General features: G+C 45.6%; 1 protein-coding gene across 1 annotated transcript in view; it reads right to left on the bottom strand.

The window, feature by feature from the left end:
• The window catches only part of LOC126545907 (uncharacterized), a 73,856-nt gene that overhangs the window by 13,995 nt on the left and 40,735 nt on the right, over window positions 1–19,126 (bottom strand). The window contains exons 9-11 of the mRNA XM_050193947.2: window positions 16,965–17,015; window positions 15,070–15,146; window positions 13,167–13,266 (exon numbers count right to left, since the gene is read on the bottom strand). Of these exons, the coding sequence (XP_050049904.1) occupies window positions 13,167–13,266; window positions 15,070–15,146; window positions 16,965–17,015 (228 nt within the window). The remainder of the gene's footprint in view (window positions 1–13,166; window positions 13,267–15,069; window positions 15,147–16,964; window positions 17,016–19,126) is intronic.

The raw sequence follows: 19,126 nt of genomic DNA, 5'->3' as shown, positions 1-19,126 counted from the left end.
CACGAGATAAGAAAAGCCTTAAGATAGCAGAAAAAAAATATAAGAAGAATCGGAAATTTTGAAAAAGTCGGCCATTTCACTGCAGCCCTTTCACCCCTTCATTTTCTTCATTTTCACGTTTTTAGTGCGATACCAATTTTGGATGACAAATTTTTTTTCACTGTCCGGAGAGATTTGTATCCCAAAGATGCTATTGCAATTAAATTAACAAGCACGTTGTCATGCATGCACAGGAAAACAAGAACAGATCTCACTCCATGACCGTGGATACTTCGGTCAGAACGCTGGCTTGATGATAGAGCAGCAGCAGCGGCGAGCTAATTCCCTTAGCGATGCCTCTTCTTCAATGCATGCTAGGCACACAACAACAAAACACACACGAAGCGATCAGCTATCTCGTATCGCCTAGCCTTTAAACCCACCACAGATTACCTCCAAGATATGGCATGCAGGCTGCCACATACCAAACATGCCAAAGCCTTTCAACGATCCTTGAAATCCCCTTGAGACCTGTGTATTTGAAAACTCATTTACTGAAGTAAAATTGACCTGTCAATAGATATAATAAATTACTCATCTCCAAAAATAAAAAATACCTGACAGTGATGCACTGAGTATATTGCTTTCCACGGGGTTTGGCACTTGTTGTCTATTGCCATAGATTTAACATATAAAGATGACTGAACTTTCGGACACCTTACAGCACATTGTGCGATAATTCGGACTCCAACTGCACAACCACGTGCTAATATATATATGTCTACCGAATCAAGCAAAAATGGTGATATTTTCATTTTGAGATGCCGTTAGCATGGTTGTCGGCCATGTCGGCAGCACTCCCTGAATCCGAAAGTAGCGAAGCCTAATCGACCTAGCAGTCGCTGATGAGAATTTGGTGCATGCACTGACTGTACTTTCATTTATCTGTAGTGACAGCATGACAGTGATCGAGATACAGGCCACAATCTTGCAGCGACACCTTCCGCTCAATTCTATGTCACTCTTACTCTCTACTGTTCGTGGCCGGCTGATCCCGTTGATAACGCATGTGGAGCATCGCTCTGACCACTGACAAAGCATGAAAAGAAATAGCTTAAAAGACATTGCTAGAACATTACGGCCACAGAATGTCTAGGCCAAGGGCACGCATATGTGTGTGCAGCAATAGGCATTTATAAACTTGGGCCCTATTCATGAATGATCACTTTCAAAAAATACTTTTATTTTCGTAATATTACGCGAGACTACCACCAAACGCATAGAAGGGTGGCAACATTTCCGAACAGTCATAAGACAGCATGCTTGGAAGTGTCAAGAATTGACAGTATCGCCAAAAGTGACAATCCAAGAATACGGCACACCTTTCTTGGCCACTTGTGGGATAAGGTCACTTATGTTGCAGCGAATCTGGTATTTCGGACTCCTGATTATTCAGACGTTTTTGGCGGTCCCCATCAAGCTTGAATTATCGGTCGGTGACTGTAGTATAATCGATCTGTGTATGTGAGCGCATGCAACAAAACTCGACGGCTGTGCAACTGTCAAAAAAAGCCAAACGAATCAGCAACTTGCTGTAATCCTTTATCCCATCGCCACCGAGGGGCATTCAGTTTTCGCGAGTCTAGAGAAAAGAAACGCAAGCATGTCAGCATTGTTTGTCAACAACAGCGCCCGCCTGTGAACAGATGTATTGCACACCTGTAAGCAATAAACGAGCAAGCATCCAGCGGGGACCCTTTGATAGATTTTAAACAAGAGATCAGAAACCAGATCAGTTTTCACAGGTAGAACGAAACGGCCCGCGAGATGAAACCAAAATTAACCGCCGCACGAGCAATCGTTGATGCTCCAGCGTAAAGAAGCCGTGTAATGATATCCAAGAGACTAAGGATCTAAAAAAAATTGCTTGTATTCACAGAGTGGCAGCACTCGGTATTGTAGTGGCAGCATTTTTGGAGCATTTTTTTTTTTTTTGCAGCATTTCTTGTGTTCTCAATAGCAAACGTTGGCAACAGGAAATCGTACGTAAAGGGATCGTATCAATGAGGTTCTACTGGATTCACTTCGCCCTCTCTCTGGCGTGCCATGCGGGCTGGCAGCTTGGTGTGGCCTCCAAGATTTCATTGGCCCCAGTGCAATATGTCAGCATACAAGCCGACCTCTTGCGGGTGGCAGATTATTTAGCAGTTCTTTTGTAATGGCGCACCCCCCCTTTCTTTTTTGGAGGTACAGTGCAGTCCACTTATAACGATACCACATATAACAATATATCGGTTATAACGATGGGTCGACATGAGAGTCATTTTATGCATTAGGTCTATGGGGAAAAAAAAACATTTATAACGATAGGTTATTCGCCGCATATCGGATATAACGATCAAAATTTTGCCGTCTGGACGGCGTTTTCCGTGCCAAATAATCGTAACATTTGCATTGCTTACTTCCCTGAAATGAACGATGTCGAGACGAGGCGATGTTTACCTCCGTAAGTTTGTATCTGCCGCCATTACCGCGCAGCGCGCCACAAGATGGCGCTGACTGCTTCATACATGTCGGCCACAGTCGCTCCGAAAGAGAGAGAGAAAGAAAAAAAAAAAGTGACAAGCAAAGCGCCGCGGTGGCGCCCGTCCCGCACTCAGTCTCTCTCTCTAGCGATAGCAGGCTGACGCCACCGAAGCAGCGTGCAACCAACGGTACAACCCAGTGGCCCAGTTCGAAGATGGCGCCGACAAAGTGTAAAGCTGTGTCGCTTAACACGAAGATGCATATTTTGCAGGACTCTCGACGCGGCTTCAAGGTGAGCGCCCTCGTGAAGAAGTATGAGCTTGCCCAGTCGACGATATTAACCATCTTGAAAACCGGGAGCACCGCGATTGTGAAGGCAGGAGCTATCAGCGGCCATGCCGATCAGCGGAAAGGGTTAGAGACCCTTTGTACGCCGATGTTGAAGAGGCGCTTTACCAATGGTTCATCACAGCCCGTGCGCATAATGTGCCTATTAGTAGGCCAATACTTGCCACCAAACGAAAAACTTCGCTTTTCTTCTAGGACACCCAAATTTTGAGCCTGGGGGAGGCTGGATTCAGCGCTTTAAGGAGCGGCACGGAATCGTTTACAAAAACGTGGTAGGGGAAGCGGCGTCTTTGGATACACAGGCAAAGCAGCAGTGGCTGCAGACAAAGCTGCCCGGCGTGCTGGAGCGCTGCGCAGAGGACATATATAACTGCGACGAAACTGCTCTGTTTTTTCAAATGTTGCCGTCGAAGACTCCCGCTCTTAAAGGAGATCGATGCCCCGGTGGGAAGCACTGAAAACTTAGGGTGGCCGTGTTGCTGTGCGTTAGCATGCACGGGAGCCATCATCTCAAGCCTTTCATGATCGGGCGATCAAAGAAGCCAACATGCTTTAATAATCAGCACATCTCGGTCCGCTATCGCAGCAATAAGAAAGCGTGGATGACCCGCGACCTGTTCGAAGAATGGCTGCTCGAGTTTGACAGCATAATTGAAGGCCAAGGAAGAAAAGTATTGTTACTACTTGACAACTGTAGCGCACACAGCGTTAACCCGAAGCTAACATCTGTCGAATTGCTGTTCCTGCCTCCGAATACAGTAGAACCCCGCTGTTACGTTCCTCACTGCTGCGTTTTCCCGGCTGCTACGTCGTTTTCATCCGGTCCCGGCATAGCTTCCATAGGATCCAATGTATAAGGAACCCCGCTGTTACGTTGTGGCTGTGAAAACGTTCCCGCATGATACGTCGCAACTTAGCACCCCGAACCCGCCTGGGCTAAAGTAGACAACGCGCTCCAACCGCCATTTTGGCTTTTGACGAGTTTTGGCTGGGCTTGGCCGGGCTTGGCTATGGAACTGGCTGCAAGAAGCCGCACGCCAGTTCGAGAGGCCGCATGAGGCCGCCACTAAGTGGCCATTCGTGAAAAATGATCTTACTATCATCACTGTGATTACGGTCACCGCTTGGTTGTTGGACGGGTCGACTCACGGAGGAAGGAAACTCGGGAGAGGCCCTGACGTCACTCTTTGTGAAGCTAAAGTGAAACCGGAAGTTGGCGTTGCTCGTGGCGTTGCTCCGCCTATCGGGCCTGCTCTCCTCTCTTGTTTACGTTTCTCCCACGCCGCGCTGCGCGCAACCGGGCGGCTCGGACGCGCGCTCTCCGCAGCAATACTAAACAATCGTTAGCACGTTAGCATGATTACGCCAAAGAGGGCAAAATTTCCCGCGGATATTCGTTCGTTCGTTGCCATTGCCGTGGCGCAGTGACGACAAGGAGCACGAGCCGCATGATGCCGGGGAGTTGCCAAATCCTAGCTTTGGAGAAGCCGTCGCGGCTCTGGACCTCCTCCGCAGGTACGTCGCACCTCACAGCGACGCTGACAGCAATGCGGCCTTCCAGGGTATTGAGAAACGTGTGGCGATTTATAGCGAGCGAAAGAAACGGCAAGCCACCATTCTAGACTTTTTTAAGTCCTAAGCGCACTCTGTGGAAATAAATTGTCTATAGTTGAAGCTGCACTTTTTTCATTCATTTTCGGAGCTTTCCTCACTGTTGCGTTTTCCCGGCTGTTACGTTTTTTTCCCCCGGTCCGGTGAAAAACGTATGAACGGGGTTCCACTGTACTACGGCAGGCCTGCAGTCGTTGGACGCCGGCGTGATCGCCAACTTTAAAGCCCTGTATCAGCGGCGCATGCTGGAGTGGCTAATTTCAGCCATTGACCGCGCAGCTCCTGGCATGTCGGGTCATGCAGACGGGCCCCCTGACTTGAAGATCAGCCTTTTGAAAGCCGTGCGCTTCGTTTATGGTGCATGGTATGAAGTAAAGCAGTCAACCATATACAATTGCTTCAAAAAGGCGGGCTTTGTGCGCCAGGACAAACTTCCCCAACCCACTGAGACCAACACAGCGGAAGCCGCTGACATAACCGAGCTCTGGGAGCTCGTTCCTACTGGTGACACAGGTGGTGCGTCGATGGACAAGTTTTTGACTGCAGACAGTGCTGCCTCGTTCTGCAATGAGTCACCGACGAGGCGATCGCCGAAGATGTGCTGTCTCGACAGACGGCAAAGTTGTGCGATGGTAGCGACGGCAGCAGCGACAGTGACGAGATTGACAGTGGCTCCTTGACCCCGACCTCGATGTCCACGCAAAGTGCACTGTCATCGATCGACTCCTTAATTGACTTTATGCATGCTAAAGGATTGCCGCCAGTGTTCGCGCAGCAGCTGGAATCCATGCACACCGCGGTTGCGAAGCTGAAGCTGCCGCAAAAGCAAGTGCAGATTTCGGACTATTTCGGCGCGCCTAACCCTTGACACAGTGATTGGCGCTAGAAATAAAGTTTGTTTTTCACAGCCTACTTTCTATGTCATCTATTCTTTAGAGCAAGTAGCGAATTCGAGTTCAGAGCTGCAAAGGTATGTTCCGGGTTTTTATTTTTTTTATTTAATGACTGCAGTCCAGATACAGCGATCATCGGTTATACCGATCATATTTTTCGTCTTTCTCAATATCGTTATAAGTGGACTGCACTGTACAAAAATTTGTATTTCACATGGCCAACACGTGCAGCTTATTTATGCCACTTTAGAAGCGGGAATTACCATGCACAAACAGCGTGCTTAGAATTTCTACTTGGCATTTCTCCCATCCTTAATGTGCGGACTGGTCTCTGAACAATAAATGCTGTTTCAATTACATGCTGCCCGAGCACGTTGTTCGCAAGATTGGGACAATGCAGGTCTATGGGGTCGGCATTCGCACCGACCCTAGACCCAGCCATGTCAGCAAACAAATGCACACAGAGGACGCACAAACATACCAAGGACATTTTTCTGTAATCTTAAAGGGAAGCTGATAGGTTTTCCAGAAAAAATGAGTGAACATCTGTACATAATGGTTTTCAACCCTCCGAATTCAAATATCGTATCGAAATTGAGCGAAAGAAAGCGCAAATATATTTTATTTCGACGAAAAGTGCAGCAGCGGACACGCCCAGCTGGCGCATCTCGTTTCCGCCTGTGATTGGTCGGGCGCCTCATGACGTCAACACTAGTAACCGACCGCTGCCGCTACACATGAAGCGCGGTGCCAGGTAGTTTGGTGCTGTTTTTCTGAGACGGTAATGGAAAATTTAGAGAGACTGCGTTTTTCTGAGGAGTTCGGCGTTACTCCCTACATGTACGAGCCGATTGCGAAGAGCCAGCCTCTCAAAGAAGCAAACGATGCTGGTGCGAGCAGTGCTTTCGACGCGAACGAAAGCAAAGTCTTGGGATCTCCTCGTGTTGGAAATGCTCTTTGGTGAGTATGTTTTTTGCAAAGCGATCTAGTGATCTCGCCGATCTTTCGCCGATCTAGTGAGCTCGTTTCCGGTCAAACAACTGTAGTGTTGTGTTCCTGCATGCCTCCTCGTGGAACGTAAGCGGGGATGCGATCTACGGCATTTGTGTGCTGTCCAAAGCTGTCGGCAATCTACCAAGACTGTTTAAACGCGTGAAAAGCTTCCCGGTTCATGCAGTACGTGTAGTGACCTTCATCTGTTGACTACCACGTTGACTACCACTCACGTTGACTACCACTCACGTTGACTACCACGCACGTTGACTACCACTCTACATACACGCAGACGCACCAACAAAGGAATGCAGGGTCGATCGAAGCAGATTACGATGGCACGCACACAGAAACAAGCGCGGTCAGGCACGGTCGCGGATGCTGCGAAGGAACGAAACACTAGAGTTGACGTCGCAACACCACGGTTTCCGGTCTCCGCTCGCATCGTCAGCGTCAGCAGCAGTGCGCAGCATTCGACGGGGGGCGGAGCTACAGCGCAATTTCAACCGACGATTACGTCGCTCCTAATTGAAAAAAAAACCAAATTTTACCTACATGGTTTATAAGGTTCCCGCATCCGTATATGAGCGTCTTATTGAATTCGACAGACTCTTCAGCTTCCCTTTAATCGCTACCCGGTAGTTCAACCTGTATTTTGCCAGTGATTGTAGTTCATAGAAGCATCTTTTTTTTTTTTTTAAGTTTCATTTCGCGATACGTTTCTGCACTTCACAGTTGCACAAGAAAAGCCCTTATTAATGTTGATAATCCATAGGTTTTATTCTATTATGGACAATAATAAAGGCTTCTCTATCCTGAGTAATTCTTTTAACTGTGTTTTACGTAGAAGCAATATAACATATTTTGAATGCGACTGATTGCTGTTTACATTTAGCAAGTTTTTAGCGGATTTTCGGTGCTCGTAGTTTTTAGCGGATTTTCGGTGCTCGTATCACAGCTTTTAGTTTTTTGGGGTCTCGACTAGCAGCTTATTTCTAGTTGGCAACACTGGCTGTGTGCCGTGTGTTGCTCGACCATGATGAGCAAAGTGGAAAGTGGAAGCTAAAGACCATCACAATGGAATGAAAGACTGCTATCTAAAGGCTGTCTCGTCAGATGCTAAGTCGCATGCTGCACAAACCAAAGATTATTTTGTTGTTTTATTAAAATTTCATCGCACACATGGTCATGTAGCGGTTGCGAGGGCCAGAAAGCCGTGTTATTAATTCCATGTTTACTACTGGGCACATATTGTAGTACAGAGAAATATTGTTATACCGAAGTGTATGATACTCAAATCAGATGGGGAAATTTTGTGACATTTCAAGCATGTGCACTTCACCTTTATTATCACTTCCAGGCTGTCAAATGGGAAGGTCTAGTGACACTTGCCAAGAATGAACTTGCCAGCGAGTGTGTTCAACAAACTCACTTATCTATGCTCAGGGATGGAACAGCCAACAAAGTTTTGGAGAAGCTTTGTGAGCAGTAAATTTGGTACTATGGAGCCAGTTTGCTGCATGCATTATCTGTTTTGGAACAGCTTGGTTAAAGGTCAACACAAATGAAATACAATGAAATGACAAAAAGTTTTTTATTTGACGCTGCAAAAAACTATCAAGGGGCGGACGCGGCTTTCGCATCTCGAAAAATGGCCAAGAAACCGAATTTTAGAAAATCACATTTTCAATTTCTATTACTCTTTTTCTATCTGATTCCGAAATATCATCACTGCAAACCACGTAGAAGTGCTCTAAAAAATTTATTTCTACCAGCCAAGGTGGCGAAAAATTTTGCGGAAATCAAGAAAGAACAGCATTTTTCAAGCCACAATATCTCTGGAACGGCGCAACCGAGCGCTGCCATCTTGGTCTCGTTGGAAAGCGCATTTCTCAGTCTTCAAATTTGCCGCTTCAGCTACCTCCTCCATACAGAAACATGCACGCAAAAAGCAAATGATTGAAGGTCGTGCCGGAGTCTGCGATTGGCCGTGCCCGCCATGTGACTCCAGCGTGGTTTGCCATTGTTCCGGCGCTCACATTGTCTGTTCGGCTCTATGCATCTCACGAGTCTGGAAGTCTCCACTGGCCGTAATCTCGACGTGTCAAAACAAGCGCTATGCGGACATTGCAGTAGCATGGCCAATCCGTACACTTGTGCACATTTCAGACTCGCGGCTAAGCATTCCGAGCATCGGCGACGCGGACTTCGCGACCAAGATTCACGCGCGGAATCCTCAGACATGCGGCTAGGCCTTTTAGCACTCAGTGTTTCGGAATTCATGACGAAGCACATCGCGCACGCAATCCTCGGGCACACGGCTAAACTTCTAAGTGGTTTACAGTGACGATATTTGGGTATCAGATAGAAAAAGGGTTATAGAAACTGAAAATCTGATTTTCGAAAAATCAATATTTTGGCAATTTTTCGCGATGCGAAAGCCATGTCCCCCCTTAAGGGGGTACATGGGTCTCGAGCAACACCATTGTTAATATTGCTGCTAGAGGAATGAAATTTATAGGTAATATGTAATTTAATGTGCTCCATGCAAATATGCAATTGGTTTTTCTGTACATAATGAGAAAAATATTTTATACTATTTTTTCTGTTCCCACGTTTCAGGATGACCTGCAGAAAATGTTTTGCATTAAGAAAGGTAAAAGTGTTGTGAACATATCCCTGAATGTTCAAGGAGTGCAGCCAGATTTGTCTCATGTTTCTACCTCTATTATATCCAAAGTTACAAAAGTTCAAAGTTGTAACTTGAAATGTGAACTTTTTCTTGTTTTGGCTTCCTCAAAATTTCAATATGTTTCAAGGTGCAGAAATATAGTATTATAGACTAGCTGCACTCCCTGGGTGCCTAGCTATCAGACAAAGCAAAAATTATTCAATCGGATGATTAGGAGAGATGGCTATGCCTCCCGGAAAATTGCTGGTTACCAAAAAAAGTGTATTGAGCAAAGTGGAAAAAACTAATCACCATGTGAAAAAAGCATTTTATTCTACTGCATGCATGAAATTGCCAGAGCCAATGGCTCAAAAGGCTCCACGGGAATAATCTGGATGGGGCTTTCCTCGCTGATTTCGTTTCACAGCTGCTTGAAAAGCTGCTGAGGATGTTTGCTTTCTCTCTGCACTAGCAATGCGACGACAGTCCTTTTCAGTGGCTCTCCGACTACCTTTAGATCTGTTGTAATTACAATTCTCTCAATATGCTTGAGCTGCCCTCATGGGTGCCAAGGTTGAAGCGCATCACTGCCTCTGCAACTGCTGCCTCAACTGCAAACAATGAAGAATTTTTGTCTTTAGGAGCAAGGCTACAAATCACAGAGTGCAGTGTCTCATTGGTATTCTGCGTCTGCCCTCGCTGGCACCGTTATAGCAGTTTTTTGTCAGCCAGGCGCTCAAAGACTGGACGCAGTGCATTGGTGACCACTTCTGGCAGGTTGTACCTGCTTTTTGCTGGCCGCTCATTTTTTGCCATGGCAGAGTTATACTTGCACCACGAGTTCGGACCATGCGGGCAGAAGTTGTGATTGGGCGGGCCGCTCATCCGTCGATGTAATATGATAGAACGTGGCCCACACAGCATTGTGCATTTTGTCAACATCTCCAGCAAAAGACTTGATCGCCCATCCATAATAGCTGGAGATCTTTGTGATCAGGTCTCCAGTCAGCCATCCTTTTCCACTAAGCGCTGTCCAGGTTCATCAGACTTGTGCTTTTGCACAAGGTTACGAAGTGCCGTGCCCATGCGCTTCTGTACATGATTTGTGCAGTCTTCTTTTTTTAACTGCAATAAAGCCATAAACTTTGGCTTCTTCAACGGCATTAAAGGACCTGCTGTCCCCATCACAGAGCATGGTGGTATACCTGAGGCCATGTAGTGAGAGTGAACGTTGAAACAGTATCTTCGCTGCCTCAACTTCCATTTGGCCTGCCTTGCAGCTTGTGTTTTTTTGGCAAGAATGTTTTGCCTTCCATTCAGCGTAACCTGGGCTGTCTGGTTTTGGTCCACACTCGCAGCCTAGGCAGAAATCGGAGAGGACCACATAATCAAGCACATACCCCGAGAACAGCTCAACTACAGTGGCCACCCCAATGCAAGATTTGTGGCCTCTGGTGTGCCATGTGCCGTCAAAACAAACGGCAATGTTGCCCGGGTTTCCAAAATTTAGCTCTTTGTAAATCTCTTTTGCGGCAGCGGCACACTTTTCCAAGTTCACTGTGCATGCTCTGGTTGCTGCTGGGTTCAGCTTGCTTTTCAAATAATGCTGGTATGTCTTGTTACGCATACCTCTGTGGGACACTCCTACTGCGGAAAAAATATCATTTAGGGCACTCTGCCCATTTCCCATGCTCTGCACAGCGCGCGCCGCAAGAAGATGGGTTGCAGTTCGCCAATCCTGCAATTCGTCACAAGCTCCACTGCTAACGAAGTTCCCCACAATTGCTGCACAAGACTTTCAGTTTCACGGCTATGCCGTACTCACGCGTGTCCCTTTCAATAGTCAGTGCGCCACCACACACTCGGCAAACAGCAACTTCCAACAAGATGTTCACGGCGTCCATGTCTACAATCGTATACGTCGTGGAAGAACTCTCGGCACTGCACTCAATTGCGAGGCACTTCGTTTTTCGTTCTGTCGCCGAAACCGACGCAAGTTCAGAAATTCTCTGCTGGGCTCGCTGCTACCGGACGGCACAATCTGCACTCGTCAAAAACGTTGAATCAAGCCTTGTGCATTGGGGCCGCACGGCTCCGTCATCCTGCGGGGCCAGTATCGCAACTGCCGGGGCAGCGGCCGGGGCAACGTCCATGGCGTCCGCGTCGTTTGCCAGCGCGCCTTCCGTCGATGTCGAACTCTCTGCCGAGGCCGTTATCGCAACTGTCGGGGCAACATCCAAGGCGTCCACGTCGGCTGCCAGCACGCATTTTGTCCATGTCGAGCTCTCGTCTGCTGTTTCGACGCTCGCTATTGTGCACGTGTTGGTACAACTCTTCTCTTTGCGGCACATTTTCGGCGTTTTTTGCCGAACTGGTACACGGTGCGGAACTTCTGATAGTCATTAGGCATAGCGCTCGTCAGTGTTCGATGACAGTCTATGAGAAGATGGCAACATCCTTGTTTGTGCCAGGCGCCCGAGGCGCCATCGAAACTGCTAACAGCCAATGACAAGCCACCGTTTTGTCACATGTCGGCTGCGGACCAATCAGACAGTAAGATTTCGTACTTCTTTCTTGTTCGACAGCCCTGCGCAGCGTAGATTTGAATGCTCACGCTTGGCGGGAAAGAAAGACCGAAGAATGCACTTTCGAAGGAGACCAACATGGCTGGGCTCCGGTGAATGGTTGCGAAGTTACGAACGGCGCCAAATTGGCTACTTTCGGGTGTTTCTCGCGCATCAAACTCGCATGGTCGCATAATAAAGCTTACTTTTTTAGCAAAACTATGTGTTTTTAAGCGCTAATTTTTTTTGTGACCAGGTGCTGAACGCGATCATAGCAAAATTGAAAAATCAACTTTTTCGTAATTTTTTTTCGTCTGCAAGACCCGTGTCCCCCCTTAAGCATTAGCACCAACTCCTGCTACTGACCGAAAATCAGAACTACTAGATCACGTTAACCACACTGCTGCCGGGACAAACGAGATGCTGGCTACACCTGCTGAGCATGCATCTGCTGAAAGCTTTCAGCGGGTGCTCAGAAGGCATCACCGTAGTGACACTAGCCAGACTACGTTCCTGGAGGCTACTAAAGCAATAGTACTTGTATATATTCAAATATTTTGTGGTGTTCTGTTATAAAAATAAGCTCATTTTGTTTTTTCAAGTTTTCTCAGAATCTCATTTTTGGTGTTGTTAAAACTTGCCATTTAAAACTTTTTAAAACATAGAACCATAATTTTAATGGTGGCATGTAGCTACTTGTGTGTACTACACAATGTTAGGAGCAGATTCTTTAATTCGCTTTTGTAAATGATAAAATCTGGCTACTAATTGGACCACATAATTGTCATGTCTAGTGATTGAACTTCAAATTGCTGTAAAATTGGTAATACCTGCAATATATAAAAAGTAGCCCTACAGTTGTGTTTACACTTTGTAGTATCCAGCCACATGTCTTTATAAACATTCTGGCTGATACTCTCCTTACAGTTGCTCAGATAAACAATAGGACATTAATTTTAATTATATCTGGAACCTCTCAGTCAATTTAAAAAGTAATTATATTTTTGAAATCAGCATGAGAAGCTCTCAGTGACAATTTTCATTAAATTTAGTAAGAAAATAAAAGAAAGTTTCCAAACCTCTCTTGCCCCTTGAATCAATCGAAATTGACGGAGTCGATGTGGAGTGTGTCCGCTTAGCATCCCAGCTTGAGTATTACACTTCGCTTCTTTAAGATCTGGCGACACGCTGTTCTTGGATTGCCATAGTCAGGGTGTGCCAGATATGATCAACTTTCCGCCATATTTATTTACAAGCTCCTCAGCTGTCCGGAAGTACAGTTGTGACACATGCATCAAATAATGTAAATAAGCCTTCATCTTAGATTTCAGTTTGTTTATAAATGAAAAAAAGATTCAGTATTTGATTCTTTTTTTAATTCAAGGTCATTTTTCTTCGACATTGATATTTGATTCTATTAAGAAATTTTGCGATTTGAACACCCCTAGAAAACCCCTATTTTGCACTGCTTTACTTGATGCATTTCCACTGGGCTGTGTAATGTGCCACGGTGAAGTTTAAATAACTGAGGTTGGAAAAATAATTGACTAAACAACAGCATGTTTCGCAAGAAGAGCATACCTTGGTCAATGCCGAAACTCTTGGCAAATCCCTGTGCCCACGCCAAAGAACAGAGATGAGCTCGGGCTGGTCTGTTACATTCCACAGAAGGCAGAGACCCCTACAAAATAGACAATAAAATGCGATACACTCTGTCATTTCCTATGCACCAATAGAAATGTGAAGCAAGGAACATAAAAGCATTCTTCCATAAAATTCCTGCTTTTTGACCACAGTTGTGATAACACTAAGCGTAAATAATGACATGAAAGTTATAAAAGATTATCCTATTGATAGTTGCTTCCATGGAGCACTCCAGCCTCATCTGCGCCTTCACACGGAAGGATGTGGAGGCCAGTGTTTCATTCAGGGGTGAAGCCACTGAGAAAGCTCTGCAGGACTTTTTGGAGGACAAAATTCTTAGTTTTGGTGCAGAAAAATTGGAATATGGGCAGGCTAATGGGGAAAATGAGACGTCTTTGAAGCATCAAATTACTGTATTTGCCAGACTTGAAATAGCATTTCCCCTTCCAAATTTTTGTCAGTGCAACTTATACAACGGTGCGAGATATATGCACAAAAACGTTCACACTGGCGCGACCAATATGAGCATTTCTTCTATGAGCACGCAAGCCACAGAGGCAATGCTAGCAACGTGCATACATCTCCTAAATGTTATTCAGAGGTCGATGATGATGACCCAGCAATGCTGCTAGCAGAAGTGGCTGAGCTTTCCGACATAGTACAGTCAAACCTCGACATAACGAACCACGATTTAATGAAATTTGCAAAGTAACAAACTATGTTTATTTCCCGATCTTAGTTCCATTGAAAACCATGTATTTTATTTTGCCATTTAACTAAGTAATTCGTGATACGGTTTCGATTTAATTAAGTTTTTGTCTATTTCAAGCATGTACTTCAAGCTTGTATGGCTTGAAGTACATGAAGTTTGCCATGGCACCATCTGCCAGAAGAGGCATTTCCCATGCTTGAAAATGCTGCTTGACATTTCGCGAGAATCTGAGGCCAGTCTTCTTTCAGCCACTTATCCATTGCTTCGGCATCGGCAGACTCGCTTTAAGACAGCTTTTCCTACTATGTTGTAGCGATTCTTAAAGCACTGCAGCCATTCCATACTAGTGCTGCAATTTTTCGCATGAAGAATGAATGCAGTCATTTGCTTCTTGCTGCAACATTGGCCAGGAAACTTGCGCCAGTCTGGAACATTATGCCAGTCTCCCATGTCAAAACGAGGTGCGAGCAACATCAATAGTTGATAAGCTTTGTCACATCGTCTATCATATAAAAAATTTACCTAAAATTTGTTTAACCAACTTCCGAGTACCATAGATGGCACAAAGAGCCTACAGATGTTTCAGGTTTACAAATTATTTCAGGCACAGCAAGTAGGCTCAATTAAATGTAACCTAAAAAAATTTGTTTTTTTTTCTCAAAATAAGTGCCTTGGTCCTTTAGGAATAAGCCACTAAGGAATTTAACCCTGCAATAAAAAATGTGACCGGGGGGGGGGGCTTATTAAAAGAAAAATTAACCAAAAAATTTAATTCTGGGGTTTTACGTGCCAAAACCACGATCTGATTATGAGGCACGCCGTAGAGGGAGGCTCCGTAATAATTTTGACCCTCTGGGGTTCTATAAAGAGCACCCAATGCACGGGACACGGGTGCTTTTGCATTTCGCCCCCCATGAATGTAGCCGCCACGAGAAATGCGATCCTCAAGCAGTTAAGCTCACTCATATAATAACTGGTTATAGTGATTACGCTTCAGTTACTTAGAATATTGTTGCAAGTGTATTGCACTGTTCAATGAATTCATCCACAAAGTTTAGATCTGTCCATTTAGCAGTCGGAAAACAACTTAGCAAATCCTTCAGAACATGAAAGATATCACCAACTTACTTTGAAGAGCCAGCTGTGATGTACATCTTGTCCTCAAACATGACATTATCCACAATATGATCGACTCGAACTGGCTCCTGTAGATAAAAGGACACAGGCAAATCAAGCACTTCAATCAATCAATCAACCACTGGCGGATACAACAAGCAATAACATTACAAAATTTTAATTCTGCAGTTGTACGTGCTAAAACCACGATATGATTATGAGGCACATCATAGTGGGGGGACTCGGAATTAATTTTGACTACCCAGGGTTCTTTAACATGCACTCAATGCTCTGTACACAGGCTCTTTTTTTTTTTTTTGCATTTTGCCCCCATCGAAATGCAGCCACCGCGGCTAGGGTTTGATCCCGTGCCCTCAGACTTCGCAGCAGATTGCCAAAGCGACTATGCCACCACATTTAACAGAACGCATGCAGCATAGATTATTCGTTAGCAGCGCGTTTGAGGGCACTAATGTTCCTGCGTGTGACACTATTGTAGTAGATTATTTTCCAACTGAAATACAATTATGGCAAGACGTGCATCACTGCACAGCATGCAATTTCTCAAATTTTTGAAGTGCCAATCTAAGGCATACTTATAGCCAACATTAGCAGCCAGCTGAAGCTATCAGCAACTACAGTGATAAACAATATCTTACAACTAAGTAAAAGTAAGGCTGCAAGGCTAAGCAGCATTTGACGGTAGTAGTAGTAGTAGTAATCTGGCTCCCATGCCTCCGGCGGAGTTTCCGGAGCGGCGCCATTTTGTTTGTTTGCGCAGGCCACGTTTTGGCTAGCGTGGTGTGTGGTTGTGCTGTTGTGTCAAGTGTGCTCTGCGACGCTAGGCCTAGGTGCTTCGACGCTCGTCAGCGAACTCCACTGTTCGCAACTTAAGGATTTCGCTTGCCTTGGATGGCGCCCACTCCGTCTTCACCGTCCTTCCCGATGGCATCGAAGCGCGGAAAGCAGTACCGTCGGAAGACGTGATCAACGACCTCCGCTCTGCTGGGGTTTCCATACCCACGGAAATAACTTTTGAACAGTTTGTTGACGCTGACAATGAGCTCGACTTCCGCGCAGAACTGACTGACGAGGAAATAGTCCGTCAGGTTGTAGGGGATTCAGAAGGCTCCGATGTTGAAAATGAGGAGCCAATGCCTGCGCCGCCTACAAGCGCCGAGTTGACGCGAGCACTGTTGACTCTCATCGGTGTCACGACCGGCTTTATTAGTAATAAAGCCGGTCGTGATCGGTGTACAGTGCTGACATGACCCTTGCTCAGATCGAGGCGAATATGATCGCATGCAACCGGAATGCCGTCAAAACAACAATCAACAAGTTCTTCAAGCCACTGCAGCAATAACACCGGCTGCCCGACGATGCACATGTACATAAAGCGGCAGTCGGCTGCATAGAGAGTTTTTGAACGCCTCTTTTTATAGCCACGTCACTGATGCTGTGGCAGGGTTTCGGAAGCCTGTTACTTCGCCCTTTACCTCTAGATCTGAGAAAAAGAAAAAGGGTGCGTTTTTTTGCATGCATTCATTTTTTCGGACTGCCTGAATTTTCGGACGTTTTTAAGTTCCCTAGAGGGTCCGAAAAATCGGTCATTGACTGTATGAGGCATGCCGTAGTGAAGCACAATGAAAATTTGGACCCCCTGGGGTTCTTTAAGGTGCAGCTAAATCTCAGTGCACAAGTGTTTTTGTATATTTCGCCCCCATGGAAATGCGGCCACCGTGGCCGGGATTCCATTCCACGACCTCGTGCTGACCAGCCAAACACCATAGGATTTCTCTCTCTCCGTTTTCTTTTTTAGCGAACTTAAAATGACTAATTTCTAATTGGACATATGACAAGGAACATGGGTGTATCGTTAAGGACCAAGAAATGGACCTCTCACTTACACTGAACATAGAAGTCAAGTCTGATCTGGTAATGATTTTTCTGGCAGAAACCTGCAAAAGAAAACAATATGTTTCAGAGAGCAGCAATACTTGGCACACGGGCACATTGTCATGTGGCATTTTTAAAATTTCACTGGCTTTTTTTTTTTTTTTTGAAGCCAAAGCCTTCTTTGGAGACTTCAGATCAATTTGGGGTATGTGAGACCTGGGCTGCCACTTTCTGACCACTTTCATCAAAATACGGCAATTGGGGTCCTAGTGCACCTAGGGCAACGAAAAAGGTGGCAGAAATGCACCTTCAAACAAAAAAGACGCTTCAGGTTAGCACAGAGCTATGCATGTAGTAGTAACGTGTAATTAGTGCAAAAAGGCCAAATAAACCCAGATGCACTCATTCACACCTTAACTGTAAATGTGGCTTTACTCAATTGAGAAGTGCAGTGTAATAATGAGGGCCGAACCCAAAGGTATCACAGTTTAAACAAACCAAACAGTACATTAATGAACTCAAAAAGACCTCGCCTTTCTTTGACTTGCTCACCGAAACAGTTAATTGTACGTTTTCAAATTTATTCATTTCAAACACCTCAAAAATTCCAAATACTACAATTCAAGTAATAAATATTGGGTATCATAACATTCACCCGAACATTTGAAAATATTGAACATTCGGACAAGCCCAAGACCACAAGAGTAAGATAGCAGCACCGACTCCGCTCATCTGTAAGGGACAGATCATGAAACGCCGGTTGCCGGTTCACAGTGCGCTCACCAGACAGCGCTACGCATGGGAGAAAAATTTGTGTGTGTGTGGGGGGGGGGTCTGCTACACTCAACCGATGGAGTGGGTGCATGGCTGCGCTAAACTCCTGTCTCCCTGCGGTTCCTAAAGCAACAGCACAAGGCAGGGTATGGTGATGTTCCCTCGCATCCTCGCACATTCATTCTGCCGACTGCTCAGCACATGCCCTGACGGCAGTAGCGGGCATGGGTACGTATTGTGGTTCGTGGATAGACGTAAGCAGACGAATCATGTCTTCATTTGAGTTACTTTACTCGTATTATACCTTACAGGCCTCACTGCTGGGCCTTTATTAAGGGAGGTTACATGGAAGTGTGCTAGGCAAAGGAATAAAAAACACAGAAAATAACCTGGAACATGGGGGGTACAACTGCAAGTCTGTCTCTTAAGCTATGTCAGAAGACAGAGAAAACAAGCTTTAAGGGCAAGGGTGCCTTTTATTGCTGCTTTATCTACGCGCCATTCAAGTAGACAGATGCTTCGCTTGCTTCTTTTCTTGCGACAATTTTTGTGTTGTCCGGTTCTCTCCGTACCTTACAGCAGTCCTATGAAGGTGGAAGTTTGATCTGTTCTGGATGCAGAAATCGCTCCGGCACAAGTTAATTTTGACTTGCGCTCTAAGACATAGTGCTGTTACTTCGTGCTGTGGAACTGCCTGTGCAGCTTTATTCAGCAAAATCATTGTTGCAAGGCATATTCAAATATTTAAACAATTCTTTTCGCTGAACAGATCTCTGGTGCTGTAACCTCTCCTGTAACCCAAGAGAGCTGTTTCAAGGGGTTGCCAATTCATGGCCGAGATAATACAAAACTATTCTAATCTGTTTTTATTCCAAAGCCGCCATTGGCTCTCCGTGATAGGTCAAAACGGCTCAGGCCAATGACTAGGGCTAATGGCAGACTTGATGCGAATAGCTTTACTTTATCCCTGCCCATTTCGTCAAGTTGCCAGACTGCTTTACAGTTAAACTGCGACAAAAAAGATCATCATCATCATCCACCTGTTTTATGTCCACTGCAGGACGAAGGCCTCTCCGGGCGATCTCCAATTACCCCTGTCTTGCGCCAAACAGATTCCAACTAGCGCCCACGAATTTCCTAATTTCATTGCTCCACCTAGACTTCGGCCGTCCTTGACTGCGTTTCCCTTCTCTTGGTATCCATTCTGTAACCCTAACGGTCCAAAGCGGAAAACGGTTCCACTTCACCGGAAGCTGCACTAGCATGTAAACATCCGGTCGTAAAATTTAACATTTTCCATTGTTCATTGTCTATGTTTAGGAAAAGCAACTGGCTAAACCTATTGAAACTATGTCTTCTTTATCTTCCATGGTAGACGAAAGTTAAGACGACACGTGCA

Source organism: Dermacentor andersoni, chromosome 1, assembly GCF_023375885.2.
Source record: "Dermacentor andersoni chromosome 1, qqDerAnde1_hic_scaffold, whole genome shotgun sequence".
NCBI classification, from domain to species: domain Eukaryota; kingdom Metazoa; phylum Arthropoda; class Arachnida; order Ixodida; family Ixodidae; genus Dermacentor; species Dermacentor andersoni.
The sequence above is the reverse complement of the archived record's forward strand: the minus strand, read 5'-3'. Positions and strand labels throughout refer to the sequence as shown.